Consider the following 18472-nt stretch of genomic DNA (forward strand, 5'->3'; position numbering starts at 1 on the left):
ACATCACAATTACATATGTACCTGGAGAAGGTAGTGAGCAGAAGTAAACAATGCATGCATCGCACATGCCCACAAACATCTGACCGCTTCTCCCCATAAAGCAAACACATATAATCAGTTGAAAGAATCTGTCTACCCTACTTCCATTCCATGAACTCTGTCCACTGGGCATCCAGCTCCCAAACTGCCTCTTCCCCTGTAGGCAATGCAACCCTCTTAAAGCACCTGCTGAGGGGCTGCTGACTCTTAGTGTTTCTTCTTACCTCAACTGACTCCTTTTATTAAGGGAAAAACATGAAATTGCTGCTGCCTATAATTAGATGTCTGTCTGTCTGTCCTTCTGTTTTGGCCTGCAAAGGGGCCAAAGGAGCATGCTAATATGCAGTCAACCCTCCCTGCACAGATGGGTTGCGGGATTTCTTCAATTAAATCTCCTGAATTCTCCTTGCTCTATGGTCACTCCAAGCTCTCTTCTTGTGTTGGAAAAGGGACCACTTGTATGGCAAGAGCGTTGCTAACTCAAAAGACAGCATTAATTTTTTTTTTGCTTTCCCGTTGACCAGCTGGAGAAAGCAGTGATTGGCTCACTATGATCTGACTGTGTTCTTGCATCCTGAGGAATCAAGGTAATCACACAGATATCTTCAGAATGGTTTGGATGGGTTGAAGTGTAAAGATATTGTGTGCAAATACCATCTGTTAACTTTATTGTTACTTTCAGCCCACTTCTCTAATCTATCAAGAAAATTATCAGCGGTGTTCCTATCTTCTTGAGTATTATCTATCCCACCCATTTTTTATTATCTGCTGATTAATAAAAATGTTTCAGCGATAAAAATGTTGAGCAAAACATTTGAAATTTATAGGAACTCCATGTATATGAATAATTCATTATGATAGATATGAAAGAAGAATCTTTTAGGAGCAGTGTACAATGTATACAGTGGAACATACAATACAAAAGTTGTTGAAAATATTTGTGAATAAAAACATATATTGATAGTTGAGACATCTCGCTCTTAAAAACAAACAAGCATCAGGACTTAGATAATTCCTAAAGCTAATGCGCTGTATATAGTTATCTAAAGTGTGATGGTCCATAAGTTCAATTCCCAGTAGAGTATTTGAACTTTGCAGACTAACATCTGGCTAACCACATCTGAGGAATCCCAATAAGAATAAATCTGGTAATCTGGTGCTACCTGGTGGTCAATGTAATTTTAAAACTTTTGTGTTTTTGACTTCTTTAAAAAAAATATTCTAGGTACTCTATGGAAAGATTATACATGTATATGCAAATACTTATCCTCTTATTTCACCAAATATTATATTTCTTCTAGAGGGCATTAATATTTGCCTTTTCAGAAAACAATATTCTATTTAAACTTTTTTGATCCACTGACATTTTTTTCCCTCTTTTAATGGTTAAATATCTGCCCATCGGTTTCAGTAAATCTGACCATCTATTAAATTTTGAACACACAAGTTAAAAAACAACCGCAATTCACACAGGCTTTGCAGAACCCCAAGTAAAAAGCTTACAGAGGCTTGAACAAATACTTTTTCTTGGTTACCTATAAGCATCAGCAAGCCTTCTTCTCAAGTTAGGAGACACTACATTACGTTTACAAATGGCATCTGAGCATTGTGTACATCAAACACAACACATGTAAGACCATCTATCCAGTTACATTATCATATTGTACGTTTCCCCATCCTTGGTACATACTGCTGGCTGCCTTTGGAAGATGCACATCATGAACTCACAACACAGAATAACACAGATGAAATACAGGATACCACATAGTAAGGAAGAGCTTATTTGCCTGCAATGCTAAATTATCCTTCTCATTTTTTGGGGGGTGGGGGGTGCCTTCAAGTCATTGTTGACTCCTGGTGACTGCCTGACTAGTCCCTGCAGTTTTCTTGGCAAAATTTCAGAAGTGATTTGCCATTGCCTTTTTCCTAGGGTTGACAGAGAGTGACTGGCCCAAGGTCCCCCAGCTGGCTTTGTACCTAAGGTGGGACTAGAACTCATGGTTTCCTGGTTTCTAGTTTTGGTACCTTAACCACTACACCAACTGGCTCTCATCCTTCTCATTAGCAATCCTCATGTTATTGTGCTTTCTCATATCTAGCAACAGGGAAGGAAAAGTTCATAAGTTTTAATTGCAACTTGTTTTAACATCCAAACCTCACAAACTGTCGTTAATCTTAACCATGGCTCATTGATTATATAAAATTTTTGATTTAATATCTATAGTTTCACTACTGTTAGGATTTGGACATAACGTTAAACTATGGTTAATCTAAATTGGAAGTTTATAATCTTCTTCTTGTGTCTGTGTTGAAGAAATTCCAGGTTTGCTTATTCTTATTACATTAAAATATAGTTCAGTAAAATTATTCATATGTAGCATAGCTGGAATGTTTTTGTTTTTTGGGAGGGCAAATCCTTATGACACATTTAAGACTAAACTTTCTTCCCAAGAAGCAATACTGACACCTTCCTAAAGAAGAATATTGAAGTTGTCTACACAATAATGGAAATGGAAAAACTTTTTTTAAAAAAAATATTTCTAAATATGCTGATGATAGAAAACTTTGATCCATTTAAAATTCTGGTCAGTAAAACAGACAATGGTATGAATAACAACAAGAACAACTAAGCATTCGATAATCTTTCTTGTGCATTTGAGGAAAGAGAAGCAGGATTCTTGCCTTGTGTCCTTTTCTATCTGTAAATGACCTATAATATGTTTAAGAATGTGATTCTCCATAAAAACTTTGACTTTATGCATGAGTCATCTTGAAAGGTAACTGCTAGACTTGATAAACTGGTAATATATGACAATGTTACCATATAGCTATTTAGACCCTGTCTAGACAGCTAGCCAAGTTCAACCTTTCCAATGTTCTTTTTTTGCCTTAACATGCAATATTTCTCCATAAAAAAATCTTGAGCCAAATTCAGCAAATTGGGACCCCTGAAATCTAATCTATTCCTAGTCCTGCTGTAGCTTTGCTTCCTCTAGACTAGGTAAACAGTTATCACGAATTACATATCCCACCACAGCTTCCTTCCTATTAAGCCTTGCACCTGTCATCAATTTTAAGCCAAGAGGGACAGTTTTTCTTATAGTTTCCTATAGTAATTTTGCTCTTCGGAAAAAAAATATGAGAGGAGAAAACATTACTTTCCTCAAGAAATTCATAGTAGTCCTTAGAATAAATGATGAAACTTTATTATGCTCATTCTTCATACAAATAGAGATTATTTTTTTCCCAACTGCTGATCTGTCATTTGCAAGATTTTATTAATGTATATAATCTTTAGACTGAACACAGCTTTGAAATGAACCAGTAGAAAAATATTTTAGATGCTAGGAACTTGCCAGCTTTTTAAACAGTGTGTAACATATTGGAATAGAATCCCATCTTTCTAATTGCAAAAACAGTCCCAAAAGATACATCAGATTTGAGTATGATATCAATCCATAGACGCATGGCAAAAGATCCAAGGTAAATGCAATCTTAGAGCCTACCTTTTGCATATTTGGCTTGATACAGCGAACAAAGAAAGGGTTAGATGTGCTTAATGTTGCCATTAAGGAATGCAGCGAATCCTTAAAAAAAAAGAAAGGAAAAAAAGCAGGCATAGCATTAAATTTCTAACTCAGCAAACTTTTCCGAAGAGTCACAACAGCATCACCTGGTGGCACGGCATGCAAACTGAACTGTGAAGGTTTCCTTATACTTTTTAAAAATAAGCTCTATGACGAAGTAAAATTAATAATCAGATAGACAGATAACATCTTTATTACAGCCAAGGGCCAATCATATTAACAAATAAAATAAAATTCTTTACCACTATTAATATATTCCTTTTAAAAAATTAACATATATTCCACTAACATGCACTGTATGATAGCAGCATAAATAGTTGTTATCTCCTCTTTGATATTATAAGCTATTACACCACATTTTGCTACACTGTGCATAATGTGCTCATCCTTATCTGATGAGGGGTCTCAATGGCCTCAAAACTGACAAAACTGGATGAGTTAATTACTGAAACCAATTATCCCTTATAAAATTTACAGTGTAAAAACAATTTTCAGCTGCTCCTGATCCACCAGGGCAAAGATGCTTTTTATGCAGAATACATTTGCCCCACAGAGCTGCTAAGAGTAACATATCAAATTTTGCTTTACCAAGGGATAAACCTAAAAAAGGCAGCTTTATCTATAGGGTCTGCTTCCACATAGATCAGTGGTTCCCCAACTTTTCTATGCCCCACACCCCTAGGAAATGTTTGACTGTTTGCACCCCCTACAAAAGTAATATCACATCTGAAGATGAAGAAGTCTAATTTCTAATGCAGGTGAACAAATTGAGTTAAAAAAAATAAGCTTTTAACTCAGTGCATAAAATTGTCGCACCCCCTGAAATTCCATCTCGCGCCCCCTGGGAGTGCAGGCATCCCAGGTTGGGAACTCCCGACTTAGATGGAAAGCTACTGATGACTATCTATGGCATCAAATCCTACTAGGAAAATGAACAGTGAACAGCTGATTTCAGCCAAGAAATTATATTTTATTTTAAAGGATCAGAAAAACATTCTGAAAAAAACATATTCATGGCTGGAAACGGAAGTCTATTTTTTTCTTAGTTGAAAGTGATCTGATAGAAGATTCAGGCAACAATAATCTACAAAATACGCAACGTCTAGAAAAGCTGAGTGATGAAGAAACTAGCCTTAAATTGTAAGCTGACTGTGGGCTTCCGATGCTTGCTCCCACATTTCAAAGTATCTTGACCGCTGCGGCTTGAAACATGTTCAAATAGGTCATATATGAAATCGAGGCTGAAACAGGAATTGAAATGATGTTTAAATAAGTAATGAAAACAAAGACCTACCATAAAGTCCAATATACAAGGGCGCTTCTTTCCTTTAGAAATGTGGCTGCTTTTTTATTAATACTTCCCATTGCATGCTTGCCTGAAATGGCTGACAGTCCAAAATTGGGCACTAACCAGTTTTATGTGTTGTCATTATTATCAGGGTATTCTTATGGTACCTTTAAAGATGAACTTTACAGCACCACTTTAACTTTGCTGAACAGGAGCGTAGTGCTGAAAAGCATACACCATAATGCATTGCTAGCTTTTAAGATGCTACAAGTCTCTGCTGTTTTACTGCAGTGGACTAATACAGTTACCTCTCTGACAGTGTTGATGGGATGAGCAAATACAGCAGAACCTGAAGTTCCACAGGTATTCCTGAACTCTCACCAACACCTAATGCCCAGGCCAATAGTGACAAGTTCTGCGAGTGGGTTATTCAGCAAAATCTGGAGAGTACAGGTTACATCTCTGAAATACAATAATCTCTTGAATATGGTACTGAGCTTCTTAGAGAAAAGACATAAACATGTTTTGATAACTAATTCCACATTTATTTATTTTAGAAAAACAGTTGTGTTATCATTCTATATTAGAACTAGTGCTCAAAGCAGCTTACATTATTTGTGTAAAGAATGTTGTATAGTATTTGATTAAAGAGCAAAATATGAGATAAAAAGTAATTTTAAAGGATTCATCTAGATACTGGGCAAATGCTGAAGATGTTTATAATGAAGATTTGATTGATTTTCATAACCAGGAATTTATTAACCATCAAACTCTAATATCAAATAACTTCCCTTTGGAATACCTCTATATTATAGATATTAAGATCCTTTGTGAAAAATTATTTTGGCACTTTTGGGTGTTTGCAGTTATACTAGTCTCTTCACATACTGTTTATTTCACAAATTATATCAGAGTTATGTGTTTATCTTGTTTGGCATTTATCTTTCTTGGAAACCTACCACACTCAAAGGAATAAAGAAGCCTAAACAATAAATATTAGAAGCATATCAATCAGAGACTCCCTTCCTTTCCAGTTTAGGGTTGCCTCTTTAAGAATCAAAGAGAATTTATTATAGAGTATAAATTTTTATCTCTGTTCTATTTTTCACTAATTTATATATCTGCACACATATAGACATCTAATCCATTTACCTACATTTGCCAAATATTTCCTTGAGTGGTTCCACATTTCATAAACAAAACAATTGCTTTGCACTTTTTTCCAAAATAATATCTGAGAATTTCTACTGAAAATGCTGTTAAGAATCATTCCTAGAATGACATTCAAACTCTACCTTAAGCACCTTTTATAAAGCACTGTGAAAAACTATATCCATGTCAAGTGTATACACTCCTCAATGAAATGTATTATAGCTATTGTTTTATAACTGGATTCATCAAACATGGTCACTCCCTAAATCAAGAAACATCTGGTTGTTTCTCCTGAGTAACACTAAGTCAAAATTATGGCTGGTGTCTCTCATACTTGACAGGATATCCTTTTAAAATGCCATGTTATTATGGAGAATTGGGGTAAAGGTAAAGATTCTTAAAGTAGACTTTGAATGTCATTCCAGCAAAAAGCCCACTCTCTTGACTTGCAACATAGCATAGAACTGGCAAACCATTCACAAAATTAACTCCATTCCATCATTTAGGGAAGACAAGGGTTTGGTGTCTATCTGACTAATCAAAGTATATAGAGAAACCTAAGCTCCACATGATGGCAGATCTACTATCTTTGTTCTTCTCTTTAGAAATACAGTACTTTCAAATGTACAAAGTATATTCTAAGGGATAAATAGACAGATAGTTTAGGACTGAATTCTACATTTTTTTCCATACTTCCTTCCTTCTGAACCTACAGTTTTCAACATCTAGCCAGGTCAGGATCCCAGGTGACATACCTGCTTTCTCGCAATAAATTAAGAAGATCATCCCTAAAAGTGTCCCTGTTTTTCTCCAAAATTCCTCTTACATCATACTGGACCTATTTGAAAGAGGGGGGGGGGGAAAGAATATTTTTTTAATCTGTCTTATTAACAACTTCTCACAGAGGCACTATTGTAAGGAACAGTGAAATAACTCAATGCTTCAGTTAATTTGTAAGTTGCTGCAAGACAAAACTAAGCTGCTCCTGAAACACTAGTTGGAATAATTCAATAAACATAGGAAAGAAAGATTACCTCCCCAGCATAGTGTTTCACTCCAAAGTTGTGGACAGCAACCCTTGGTTTCACATAAAAAGAATTGTTCTATTTATATAAGGGGAACAAAAAGAAAATAAACCTGTTTAGATTACAAAAAATGAAATATGGAAAAAGGGGAAAATCTTCTCTTAAACTATGCTTATCAGAACTTGTTGAAAGATGAATTTAAAAAAATCTGCTGCACTTAATTATTAGACTTTTTCAACATTGCTCCAAAACATAGTAGCTATGCTGGCACTGTGTAGACTAAACCTCTTTCAGAAAAGATACAAATCAAAGATGCATTTATAAAAGATATACCTTGATCTATTAATTTCAAGTGTTAATCAACAGACAAAGTTTTTAACTTAATAAACAGATTGCTCAATACAGGACCCAGAATTAGCACTACATTTGAAGTTCAGGGAATTTATAAACAGATGCAAGAACATTACTTACGGCATGTTGAATGTGTAACTTTGCCAACAGGGTACTATCAGTAGCTTGAGGGAAATGGCTCTCCTCATTGATAAGAGCTAACAAACCAAGTTTCTGAGCAATTAAGACACAATAAGAAAATACGTTAGGTAGGCCCCAAATTGTTCATGCTCCTCTTTTTTGTGGAAGTGGGCTATTTATATATTTTGAAGATTTGTCAGATTAGCTTTATGAATGAACTTCAGTGGTATAGTTTGCAGGTCCCCAAACTTTCTCAGCTCACAGCGCCCTTAGTGTTTTAGTGATTTTTTCATGGCACTGCTAGTGGTCCACTAACTGCGTGCCCAGGTGCCTGGGGGACAGGACATTTCCATTTGTTAGATAATAAAATGTTCCACAGCGCTCCTGTGAGTTTGCTGCGGCACCCCAGTAAACAATTTGGGTACTATGAAGTATAGTCTAAGGGTATGCAACACTTTGAATTTGAAACCCCCTATCTCCCTGAATCTGAAGCACTGCACAGCCCTAGTATATTCTCCTAGGTGTCATAAGATGGAAAAATGCACATGCAAAGCTATAGCAGACTCATAACCTGTTCTCCATGTTATCTTTAATGTTTATATTATCTTATCGCCCTGCAATCTGTGGTGCCCACAGGAAGATGCTAAAATGCACAAGACAGTGGACACAGCATTGCAATCCCAGTCATGCTACTTTCGTACATGCATTGATGTATGTACAAAAGGGACAGGGTTTGGATAGTAACGCTGCTTCCACACATATGTACACATCATGGACAACTCTGCCTGTCAATCTTCCATCGTATGACAGCCAGTGAAATGGAAGAGTAACAGGGCACATGCAGCACTGTGACATCATGTTGCACATTATGTATCTTTCAATGTAGGGCAAAGGAAAGAAAACAGGGCATTGCTTTTGTCCACAGAAGCTCCACATCTGCTGTGATGCATCATACTAGATTTAGGACAGCTTCTAAATTAAGCAGTTGCCTTTGTATCTTCTGGCAGGACAGACTTACTGTTGAACAACTAGAAGAAATGTACCTTGGTATTCCAGATAATGAGTCAAATTAGACATTATAATAAAGTTAAACAAAATGTACTGGATTATCTTGATTAAAAAGACAAGGGAGCAATTGAATAAATAAACATTCTTGTGTCAAAAAGAGCTAATGGGGGGGGGGGCAAATCAGACTGTGACCCAGGAACAAATAATGAGTAAATAATGAACCCCATTTATTGACGGATAAGAATTAAAAGCATATGATCAGGAAAAAACTGCAATCCAGCTGTGCAAAAGTAATACACGTTCCAATTCAAACATTGTGACTAATCATATCACCTATAATGTAATTTGAAATAAAGAGTTATTATTGGCAAATCAACATTTGCAAAAAAGCAATCCCCCTTAAATTAGGTAATAATAAAAGTCAATATAAATAGAACTGCTTATTTCTAATATCTACCTTTTCAATAAGATCCAAGCATTCCCCATTATCTGTCCAGTCAATGTCTTCCCACTGGAGTCCTTCTCTAAGAAAACCCAAGAAAGAGATTTTATTAAATTGCCCAAATAACTATTTGAGTTGCCCATAAGGAAAGTTGGAGAACAATGTGCATCCTTACAGTAATGGTGCAATGAATCTTATGGGGAATCAAAGCTCTAAAGGAGCTGAGATGAGAATGAAAAACATGGTTCAACACAAATATTCAAGCTATGGCAGAGAAAACAAATGACACTTCGCAGTTCTTACCTACTATATTCTAATTGCTCTAATGAAAAAATGTGCTTGTTGAAATACTCCTGAAGCTTTTCATTTGCATAGTTAATATTGAACTGTTCAAAACGATTAACCTGGAAAAAGACCAATCATAAGGCAACATTTAGCAACTGACATTCTTAGTCAAGTAATGCAAGAGGACACAGATCAATGTCTAAGCACAAAAGCATCAGTTACATGTAAATGTTTGGAACATACCTCAAAATTTTCAAATCCAAAAATGTCTAAAATGCCGATGGACTTGAAGTCGTCCTTGCCTTTGATTCTGCTGTTGATTTTTTTAATAACCCAGGCAAAGCACTGGGAGTAAAGTGCCATAGCTGCTGAATCTCGGCTATCTATAGCCTGTTGGATGATAATAGAAAGTAGATTATTTTATGACATAATGCCATTCCTTGAAGTACCATTCCTCAAAGTAATGTTCCTCAGAGATATGACAAGCAATGAAATACATATCTCCATACTTTATTACTCCCTTCAGAACTAAGTTTTCCCTCTCCTTTTGTTGTTTTTGTGCCTTCAAGTCAGTGTTGACTCCTGGTGATTGCCTGGACTAGTCCCTGCAGTTTTCTTGGCAAGGTTTCAGAAGTGGTTTGCCATTGCCTCCTTCCTAGGGCTGAGAGAGAGAGACTGGCCCAAAGTCACCCAGCTGGCTTTGTGCTTAAGGTGGGACTAGAACTCACCGTCTCCCAGTTTCTAGCCTGATGAACCACTACACCAAATTGGCTTTTTTCTCTCTCCTCAGTGCTGCTAATAAAAGTGTTAAAAAAGATACACAGTTTTCCTATCTTTATTTTATAGTAAGGTCAAATATTCTGACACAAACTTGTAAATACCTTATTCTATCTCATTCCACACAAAGATTTAGCTATAGAACTGAAAATAAACTGACAAAGTAAAAATTCAAAGTAAAGAAAAACAGCTGAATGCTATCTGTAGGTTATCTAAAAAGTTATGCAAATGAGCATAGTTTTTGAGAGAAGAAAGCTCTTTCTTCATCTTGTTTAGGACATTCTTAACAAGCTGTCCACTGAATGACTGAGCTGCTTTATACATTCCTATGAAGCAGTGGCTTATGCTTCCTCTCCCCTTCCCTCAACTCTGCTACTTCTGTTTCTCCCACAAGGAGCTCAACAATCTTCCTTATTGAACAGAGATGATATTTCTACATTTCAGAGTCAATCGATACCAATTAAAAAAAACAGATCCAGAGGACTGAAGAAGTAGGAAGTTATTGGTCTGAAACTAATTTTGTAATTTGTCATAAGTTCTGATTTAAATTAGTCAATATTTGAACTAAGTTATGATTTCTACATGAAGGCTAAGTGCAATTCACCAATGGTGGACTGACCTGTCCTAGGCGTTAATGTCCTGGCAAGTGAAGTTTTCTCTCTATAAGAGTAGCAGTGGCAGATTTTTCATGTTTAACAAATATGAGTTCTATATTTTTTCTCTTTTGGGCATGCGTACCATTTAGACTTCCAGAAGCTCCAGCACAGTAAAAGTAAAAAATAGCAGTTTTTTCAGAGGTTCTAAATACACAAAAACATTCTAAAGTAATTAGATTTTACCTGCTGTACACTAAGAGGTGTTAGAATTTCTTCTCCCCTGAGTATCATTGATCTCTGTGTCAATGCTTCAGTTAGCTGTGTTGAGTCCAGCCCAAGTAACTCTGCAGATCTACTCAGAGCTAAGAACAATAGAGCAACAAACTATAGTAACTGAAAGAGCTACTAAAAATACAGTAGTATCATTTGGGATGACAAAAAAAGCCTAATAAGCAATTTGCCATTCATAAGTATCTATTTCCTTTCAACAGAGTGTTTTTTTCTTACGTAATGCCATTCTACAAATTAACTATCTAAATTACATTTCAGAGTCAATCCATACCAATTAAAAAAATAGATCTAGAGGACTGAAGAGGTAGGGAATTATTGGTCTGAAACTAATTTTGTAATTTGTCATAAGTTCTGATTTAAATTAGCCAATATTTGAACAAGAAAGATATAAATACTCATAATTATACACAGAAAATAGCCACTTTTTTCACCTGTTTTGAAGGACACCTGTGCTCCACCAGCAGTAATAAATTCAATATTGCCAAGGTGCAAAATGCCAGCAAGGAGCCTAAGGACATCTCGTACCTCCTCAGTGGTGAACTGCATCACTTCCATTGCCGTCTAGAAAAGACACACAATATGACTGAGCCTTTGAGCTAACTAATACCACATAAAACCATCCAAATCTCTTCCATATATGGAGAGAAAAATAGCATCTGAAAAAAGTCTCTTCAGAAGGATGCATTTCTCAAAAATGAACACGGTTTCAGCCACCTGAAGCCTTTCCTCATTTCTTGCCACTTAAATGTTGGGTTGCAGGGAGAAGAGATTCAGATTCAAATGATGATTTAAAAAGCCTTCACTTTCAGTTGTTTTTCAGCTTGCAGTACACACTGCATGAGCATTCCTACTTGACTCTTTGAGCAATGGGCACTTCTAAATAAACCCAGATATCATTAAGCAAATCATAAACAGAGCAATGCTCCAGAAACAGTCTTGTTTCTCTCTTAAAAATATTAGACCAGAATCCACAATTTGGAAAGGAATGAGCCAAGTTCCTAAATCATATGCAACAATAAAATTATGAACTGAAATAGGTTTATTTAGACCTTTCTGCTGACAGGAGGAGCAGGATTTTATTTGTTTGCAGAGAACCAAAATTTTGGCTTCCAGACTTTCAGCTTGTGTTGGAAGTTTTAAAAGTACAAGCCACTGTAAGTGGGGCAGGGGCACTTGGTTATTTGCTTGCAGAAGTTTCATTACCCAGCTAGGTAACATCATCATGGATCATCTGCAAGCAAACAACCAAACTCAGAGAGTGAAGAACTCCACAATTCAACCCCGAGCTACATATATTCTCTTCTATTGGAACTATTTCCTTCCCCACCTTGATAGGAAGGATGAAAAACTGGCCAAACTCACAATGACTTCTTTGAATAATTCTATGTCATTGATTGTCTTGTCCGCTACACATCCAGACTGGTTCAGGTAGTGATAGTTCTCAGGTGCAGATAGGTAAAATGCATCTGGATAAAGGAAAAACATTTATATCATGCTAAATCTGATATTCAAATCTGCTTAAAGTCTGCAAGAGAAGTACCATCAGAATTTTTATAGATTTCTTAGTATAAAGATAGCTCAGGCTTGCTCTACACACTTAGCAGATCTTCAGGAGATCAACACTGAAGTACTGATTGAGTTTCCTACAGGTGCTTTTCCCCCACATCTCAGCAAAGCTTCCTCAGTGCAAAAGTTCAGAAGTAGGGATTGTCTTGCAGTATTTGTAACCTGTGTAAGTTTAAACTCAGGTGGGTTAGCTGGTGATTGGAGGCTTCCTGGGAGGCATCGATTCACTGGTTGCTCAGAATGATGTGGTCTCTATTTTGATTGGTCTGCCTTGCCTGCTTGCTGAGCTGCGTATGATCTACCACCAAGTCGTGCAACTGATCCAGGCCATAGACAGCAACTCTTACCCAGACTACAAATATTGCTAGACAATCCCCACTTCTGAACTGTTGCACTAAGGAAGACTTGCTGGGTCAAGGGGTAAAATATCTGCAGCAAACCTGATCAATACCTTGGCATTAATCTCCCAAAGCTTGGAGAAGCTTACTACTATGTATGTACATCAGTTTGTTTCAATTATTTTTTAGCACTGCTTTATAATTTCGCCTAAAGAATGGAAATAGGTTATTTCTTCAGTTAATAGAAGAACCCAGTAAGTGATCTTTAATTTTTGAGAAAAGCATCTCACAGTGTTCAGTGCAAAATTCTTTCCCTCAGACTTCATACATTTCCAGTAATAGGGAATGATAGGTTCTTGCAAATAACTGTGCTTATGGACTTGTTATATGTGTTATATACGTTATGGACAGTGTTATAATGGACTTGACGCCCAATGTCTTGGTAGAAAGCTATGTGGACAACATAAGTACACTAGCATATTCTCCTATCCCCCATTTTACAAAATGCTGTTTCCTATACTACCTCTACTGGATCTGAGAAACTCTCTGTCCTGTTGGTATTCCCTCATGATTCCGCTACTCATGTTTAACAGGATTTATAGTATGGGCAGGAAAGAGTTCAAATGTTCATGATTGTTACCATAATATGATGAGTGATTTCTGACAAACAGTAATTTCTCTTGGAGAGCCATTCTTTAAATACAAAAACTGAGTCCCACCTTTCTTTTCTCCCTCAATCCCTGCCAGCAGGGCATAGAATATGTGATAATTTCTCTCTCCTGGATTTTGCCTTACTACTCGATTCTATGAAAGAAAACATTTAGAAATATTTTCAGCAAAATTCTTTACGTTTTTTTAAACAATTCAAAACATTAGGAAAGAAACAAAAAAAATCTTACCTTTTCTAATAAATCTTTAGGAGACATCAGATGAATAGGTCAAGGAATAAAACGGCTCATGGGAAAAAATGTAGCCTATATATTAATTTTGTTAGAAGGTTAATTCAGAAATGTTTTTATTTATATTAGTTTCTATTAATTTTAAAAGTACATTGATTATTAGGTATAAATGTTAATTACTGTGTTTTTATTGGCAGCCCAACTCCATGTCTGGCTATGAAATATATTTGTAAAAGAATTGAGCAAACCACACTAGAAAAGGATCCAGACACAAAATGTAAAAACCAACCTTCCTCCCTCCCTCCCTCTCACACACACACACTTATCTCTTGTTTGATATGAAGACACTAGTGCAGTACTATCAATCTTTCTGGCAATATTTGAAGAGGACAGAAAGATATGTCCGCTCCAAAAAGATTAGTTACTTCTACTCTAATGACTACTAACAGAACAGAACATTCCTCCAGGGCTTCCAGGACCAACACAGACCAAAAAAGAGAAACATATCTAGAACTAGTCTGGGTAGTCCCCAGTTTAAGAATGAGTTCTGTTCCCAAGGTCTGTCCTTAAGTCAAATTTGTATGTAAGCCAGAACAGTATTATTGTATAATACTGTATAAGTAGTATTGTGTAACTAACTTGAACTATGGCGTATTTGACTTCAATCATTGTGTATTTAACCTGAATTTTGCTACAATAGGCTCCATTCTTATTATGGATTGTTTGTAAACCAGGCATTCTTAACCTGGGGACTACCTGTACTTGGAGCAAACCTGGCTCAGGTTAATCACTCACTCACTAATACACTGTACAGAAGAATCTAGTGGGTTATCTACTTGATTTATAAAGCTGAATATAGAATTTGAGCCATATTTTAGCTTTCCCTAGCCAAAAAGCAACCACCTGATCATGTAGTTTGAACAGTAGTACTCTAAAGATTAACATGAATGGTAAAAAGCTTTTAAAAAAATCTGCCCACACACATTTGCTTATATTCTTTCAACAAAGCTATCTATATTAAACCATGAGAGAAAGAAAAGAGGATTTTTCAGAGTTTTTGACATTCTAATGTGCAATTTTGGAATAAAGTAAAATAGGCAAGCCGCCTTTTATACAATGGTCATACAATAATTACAAGGCACAGAAAATGCAGGATACAGTCTACAATTTTTCCTCCCTGAATATTGCCTTTCTGACAGAAGTTCAGCTGAACAAATTTCCCAAAGCGACTAGAGTTGTTGTTGTAAACAGTCTTTGCATTGCCAAATGCTTCCATAATTGGGCTGCAGTAAAATAAAAGGTGACAAAATTAATAAGTGATGAGTCCCATAAAAATTATAAGTTGTTTTTTTTTTATGAAAATCTTGTAAAACTAACAAAACATGTAAAAATAAAAGTCTATTCACAATATAAAATACATCAAGTTATCTCAACCAAGTCATATGCTTCTGGTATGTTCTTATATCTTATGGAATAACATATACCAGAAGAAGGAAGAGGAGAGGGGAAATCTGTTGGGTGTCACCCTTGCAAGGTAGTTCAGACAATAAGCTCATCCAGAAGACCCAGCTCTACTTTATTATAAGGTTACATTAACAGAATCTTGCAAGTAGGAAAGTACATCCCCCGGCCCGCATCACCTTTACAGCCCAAGAAACCAGGAAGGGTCCCTTCTGAGATGTTTGCCATGCCCAGATTCCTGCTGTGGGCTAAGCTGCCTCTTATCTGACCATTGCCCTGGCTATGGCTCCTCCCCATACCATTATGTGGGATGATGGCATCTAGTTTATTTGCTTTGTTAAATAGCTATATGAATTTTATGTGATGTAGTGTTTAATCAGGCTATCTGTAGTCGCAATCTAAATAGAATAAACAAGGACACTGATTATAATGAGCATTAACAAGTAGGTTTTGTGGATATTTGACATGTCAGTAAGGCTTTGTAGCTCCAGTGTCTCTGAAAGTGATGCTAGAAGGGTTACTCTTGTTGATAAGGTCAAAAGGGGAGGGATGAAGCAAAGAGTAATCTACAATGGTAGTTAGGGCAGGTGACACTTTGCAGGCATGAGGAGTCAACCCACCTATGAAAAGAACTCCAGAATCAAACCTGGAAGAAATCTATGGCAAACCAATGCTATACTCTTGTCAAGAAGTCTGAATGGACATGGTTGAAATATTTAGACAAGCCTGGAAGCCACGTGACGAGGCCATCAGATTAGAAGACACTGCTGTAGCTATGGGAGAAGAATTTCAAAGTTTCACAAGTAGATCTGGAGGTGATAATATGCCCAGACTAAGGAGGAAGGAAGTCTGAGCACTGGTGGTGCTGTGTTGTTATTGTTGTTGTTGTTTTTACAAAAACACATACAATTAGAAGATGGAATATGAGAAGCATTCATCAAGGAAAAATTGAAATTGCCAAAGCAGAAATGAAGCACACTAAATTCAATCTTTAAGAGTAAGTGAACTTAGGTAGAATGGAATTATCCATTTTAAATTAGATAATTATGTAATATCCTGTTCAAGATTTGAAACCATATAAAGAAACGGGATGGCAATCATATTAAAAAAATGACATAGGTAAATATATGCTAAGCTGTAACCCAATAAATGACAGGATCATATATATTAGAAACAGTGGATGTACAGTAAACATCAGTGTAATAAAAGTCTATCACCTTAGTAATACACAATGGTAGAAGATACTTAAGGCTTACATGCCAAATTGAACAAGGTGATAAATGCAACATCAAGAAAGGAAGACTGCTAATGGGTGGTGGGAATGCTGAACTTGGAGAAGTAAAAAAAAGTGGACTAGGTAAACACAACAATGCAGGAACTAGGATGATAGGGTTTCGTGAAGCAAATTATTTATCTGCAATACCTGCTTCAAGCAATATAGAGACAATGATGACTTGGACATCACCAAATAAACAATACTGGAATCAACTGACTATATAAAAGGAAATAGAAATAGAGAAATGTAATCCAGTCAGCCAGGACATTTCCAGGTGCAAATTGTGCACCAGACCGTAAATTATTGGTATAAAATAAATGGGTTAAACTTAGAATATTATAGAAAGCAGGTAGCAAGGAATAGCCCAGAGAACTAAGAGTCAGAACATAATATCAGTATAAGAACTAGATTCAGTACAATTAAGTTATGCAAAGAGAAACTGAGAAGCCATGGGAGGAGATAAGAGGCAATGTGAAAACCAAAGCAAATTACTCCCAAAATTTCAAAGAAGAAAAGATCTAAGTAACTTTCAGAGCAAACTATCATGATAGGGAAGATAGAGGATGAAAGCCTTAGGCAATAAGGACTATGACAACTAAATGAAGACTTTCAACATCAAGCAAGGAAAAAGCAAGGAAAGTTCTCAATCATGAATGTAAAATAACAAGAAAAAAAATGAGAGTTTTTTTTAAAGAAGATCAGAAAAATCACAGGGAAGCTTTACAGCTAAGATAGAAATATTCAAGAATAATCATGGAAGTGATTTAATAGTGGAAATGAAGTTGAAGATGGAAAATTAATACCAAAACTCTTTACAAATGAGATTACAGAATGCCAGAAACATTCAACAATTAACTTCACTAGAAAGTGAGGTATGAGAGGTGAACCAGATGTTAAACAGAAAAAACATCAGGCACATATTGAAGTACCGCTTAACTACTTAAAGCTGCAAGAAAATAGGTAGTTAAAGCACTAATAGCTCTTCCTCAACAAACATGGAACAAGACAGTATGGCTTAGAGATTGGAAAAGAGTTTTTAACATATCCATGCTGAAGAAGGAAAAGAGAATGTAGAAATTATCAAACTATTGCATTTATTCATCACATAAGCAATGTTTTGCTTTCTGTATGAAGAAGTATAAATAAAGATATACATAGTGCTGTAGAAATAGAGAAAAGATTAATCCTAGGAAGGTAATGACAAACTTAGATAAAATCATGAAAGATGACATTTCTGTGAACAAAGATCAGAATTACTGAAGCAGTGATTTGCCAATGGTAATTTATAGCTCTGAAAGTTGGACACTGATTAAAAAAATAAAATAAAAACCTTTGAATTACAGACTTGGAGACAATTACTAAGGATACCATGAACAGCAAGAACTAATCAATAGTTCCTGGAAAAAAAATACAGACTGGCAAGATGATGATTAACAAGTAGACATATACTTTGGGTATGTGATATCAGTGGATGATGGCCTAGAAAAAAATAACTGTTTGACTAGGTTGAGAGAACTAGATGAAGGGGAAGACAATGGATAATATAGAAATACAGGAACAGGGATATCACTGGAATGTCCCTGAAGGAGCTGTGTGTTATGTCACAGAGCATATAGTATGCAATTATAATAGGTGATATCTGCTCCACTTTCCAAAATCAGGACCAAATATACATCAACAAAATGTTCATCACTCTTCCTCATGCTGGTTCTGCTTAAGGAAAGGAAACTGGAAATAGCTGTAACACAGAATACCCCAAAAGCATAATTATGAACATTGGTGTTCAGTGATGCCATGCATCTAGGTTGACAACTGTGAACTATCAGTGCAAGCCAGTTCAAGCCTGAGCAGAGAGGGTGTCTTTTCTTGCCTTGCTAAATTCCATGGTAGATGGCCTGACCCGATCTAGTTAGGACCAGTGATAGCTGGCTGCTGCTTGGTAACTATTTCTAAATATTAGATTGTGTATCT

General features: G+C 36.1%; 1 protein-coding gene across 1 annotated transcript in view; it reads right to left on the reverse strand.

Moving 5' to 3' along the window:
- MYO10 (myosin X) overlaps positions 1-18472 on the reverse strand; it is a 163383-nt gene that overhangs the window by 58045 nt on the left and 86866 nt on the right. Inside the window, exons 6-19 of the mRNA XM_007426876.3 lie at positions 14923-15047; positions 13765-13778; positions 13585-13669; positions 12324-12427; positions 11393-11522; positions 10914-11032; positions 9541-9687; positions 9316-9416; positions 9028-9094; positions 7563-7655; positions 7101-7169; positions 6822-6904; positions 4759-4867; positions 3546-3626 (exon numbers count right to left, since the gene is read on the reverse strand). Coding sequence (XP_007426938.1) covers positions 3546-3626; positions 4759-4867; positions 6822-6904; positions 7101-7169; positions 7563-7655; positions 9028-9094; positions 9316-9416; positions 9541-9687; positions 10914-11032; positions 11393-11522; positions 12324-12427; positions 13585-13669; positions 13765-13778; positions 14923-15047 — 1327 coding nt within the window. The remainder of the gene's footprint in view (positions 1-3545; positions 3627-4758; positions 4868-6821; positions 6905-7100; positions 7170-7562; positions 7656-9027; positions 9095-9315; positions 9417-9540; positions 9688-10913; positions 11033-11392; positions 11523-12323; positions 12428-13584; positions 13670-13764; positions 13779-14922; positions 15048-18472) is intronic.

The sequence above is a fragment of the Python bivittatus genome, unplaced genomic scaffold (assembly GCF_059951505.1).
Source record: "Python bivittatus isolate LINGU-HERP-01145 unplaced genomic scaffold, Pbiv_v1 ctg000840_np1212, whole genome shotgun sequence".
Lineage (NCBI taxonomy): Eukaryota > Metazoa > Chordata > Lepidosauria > Squamata > Pythonidae > Python > Python bivittatus.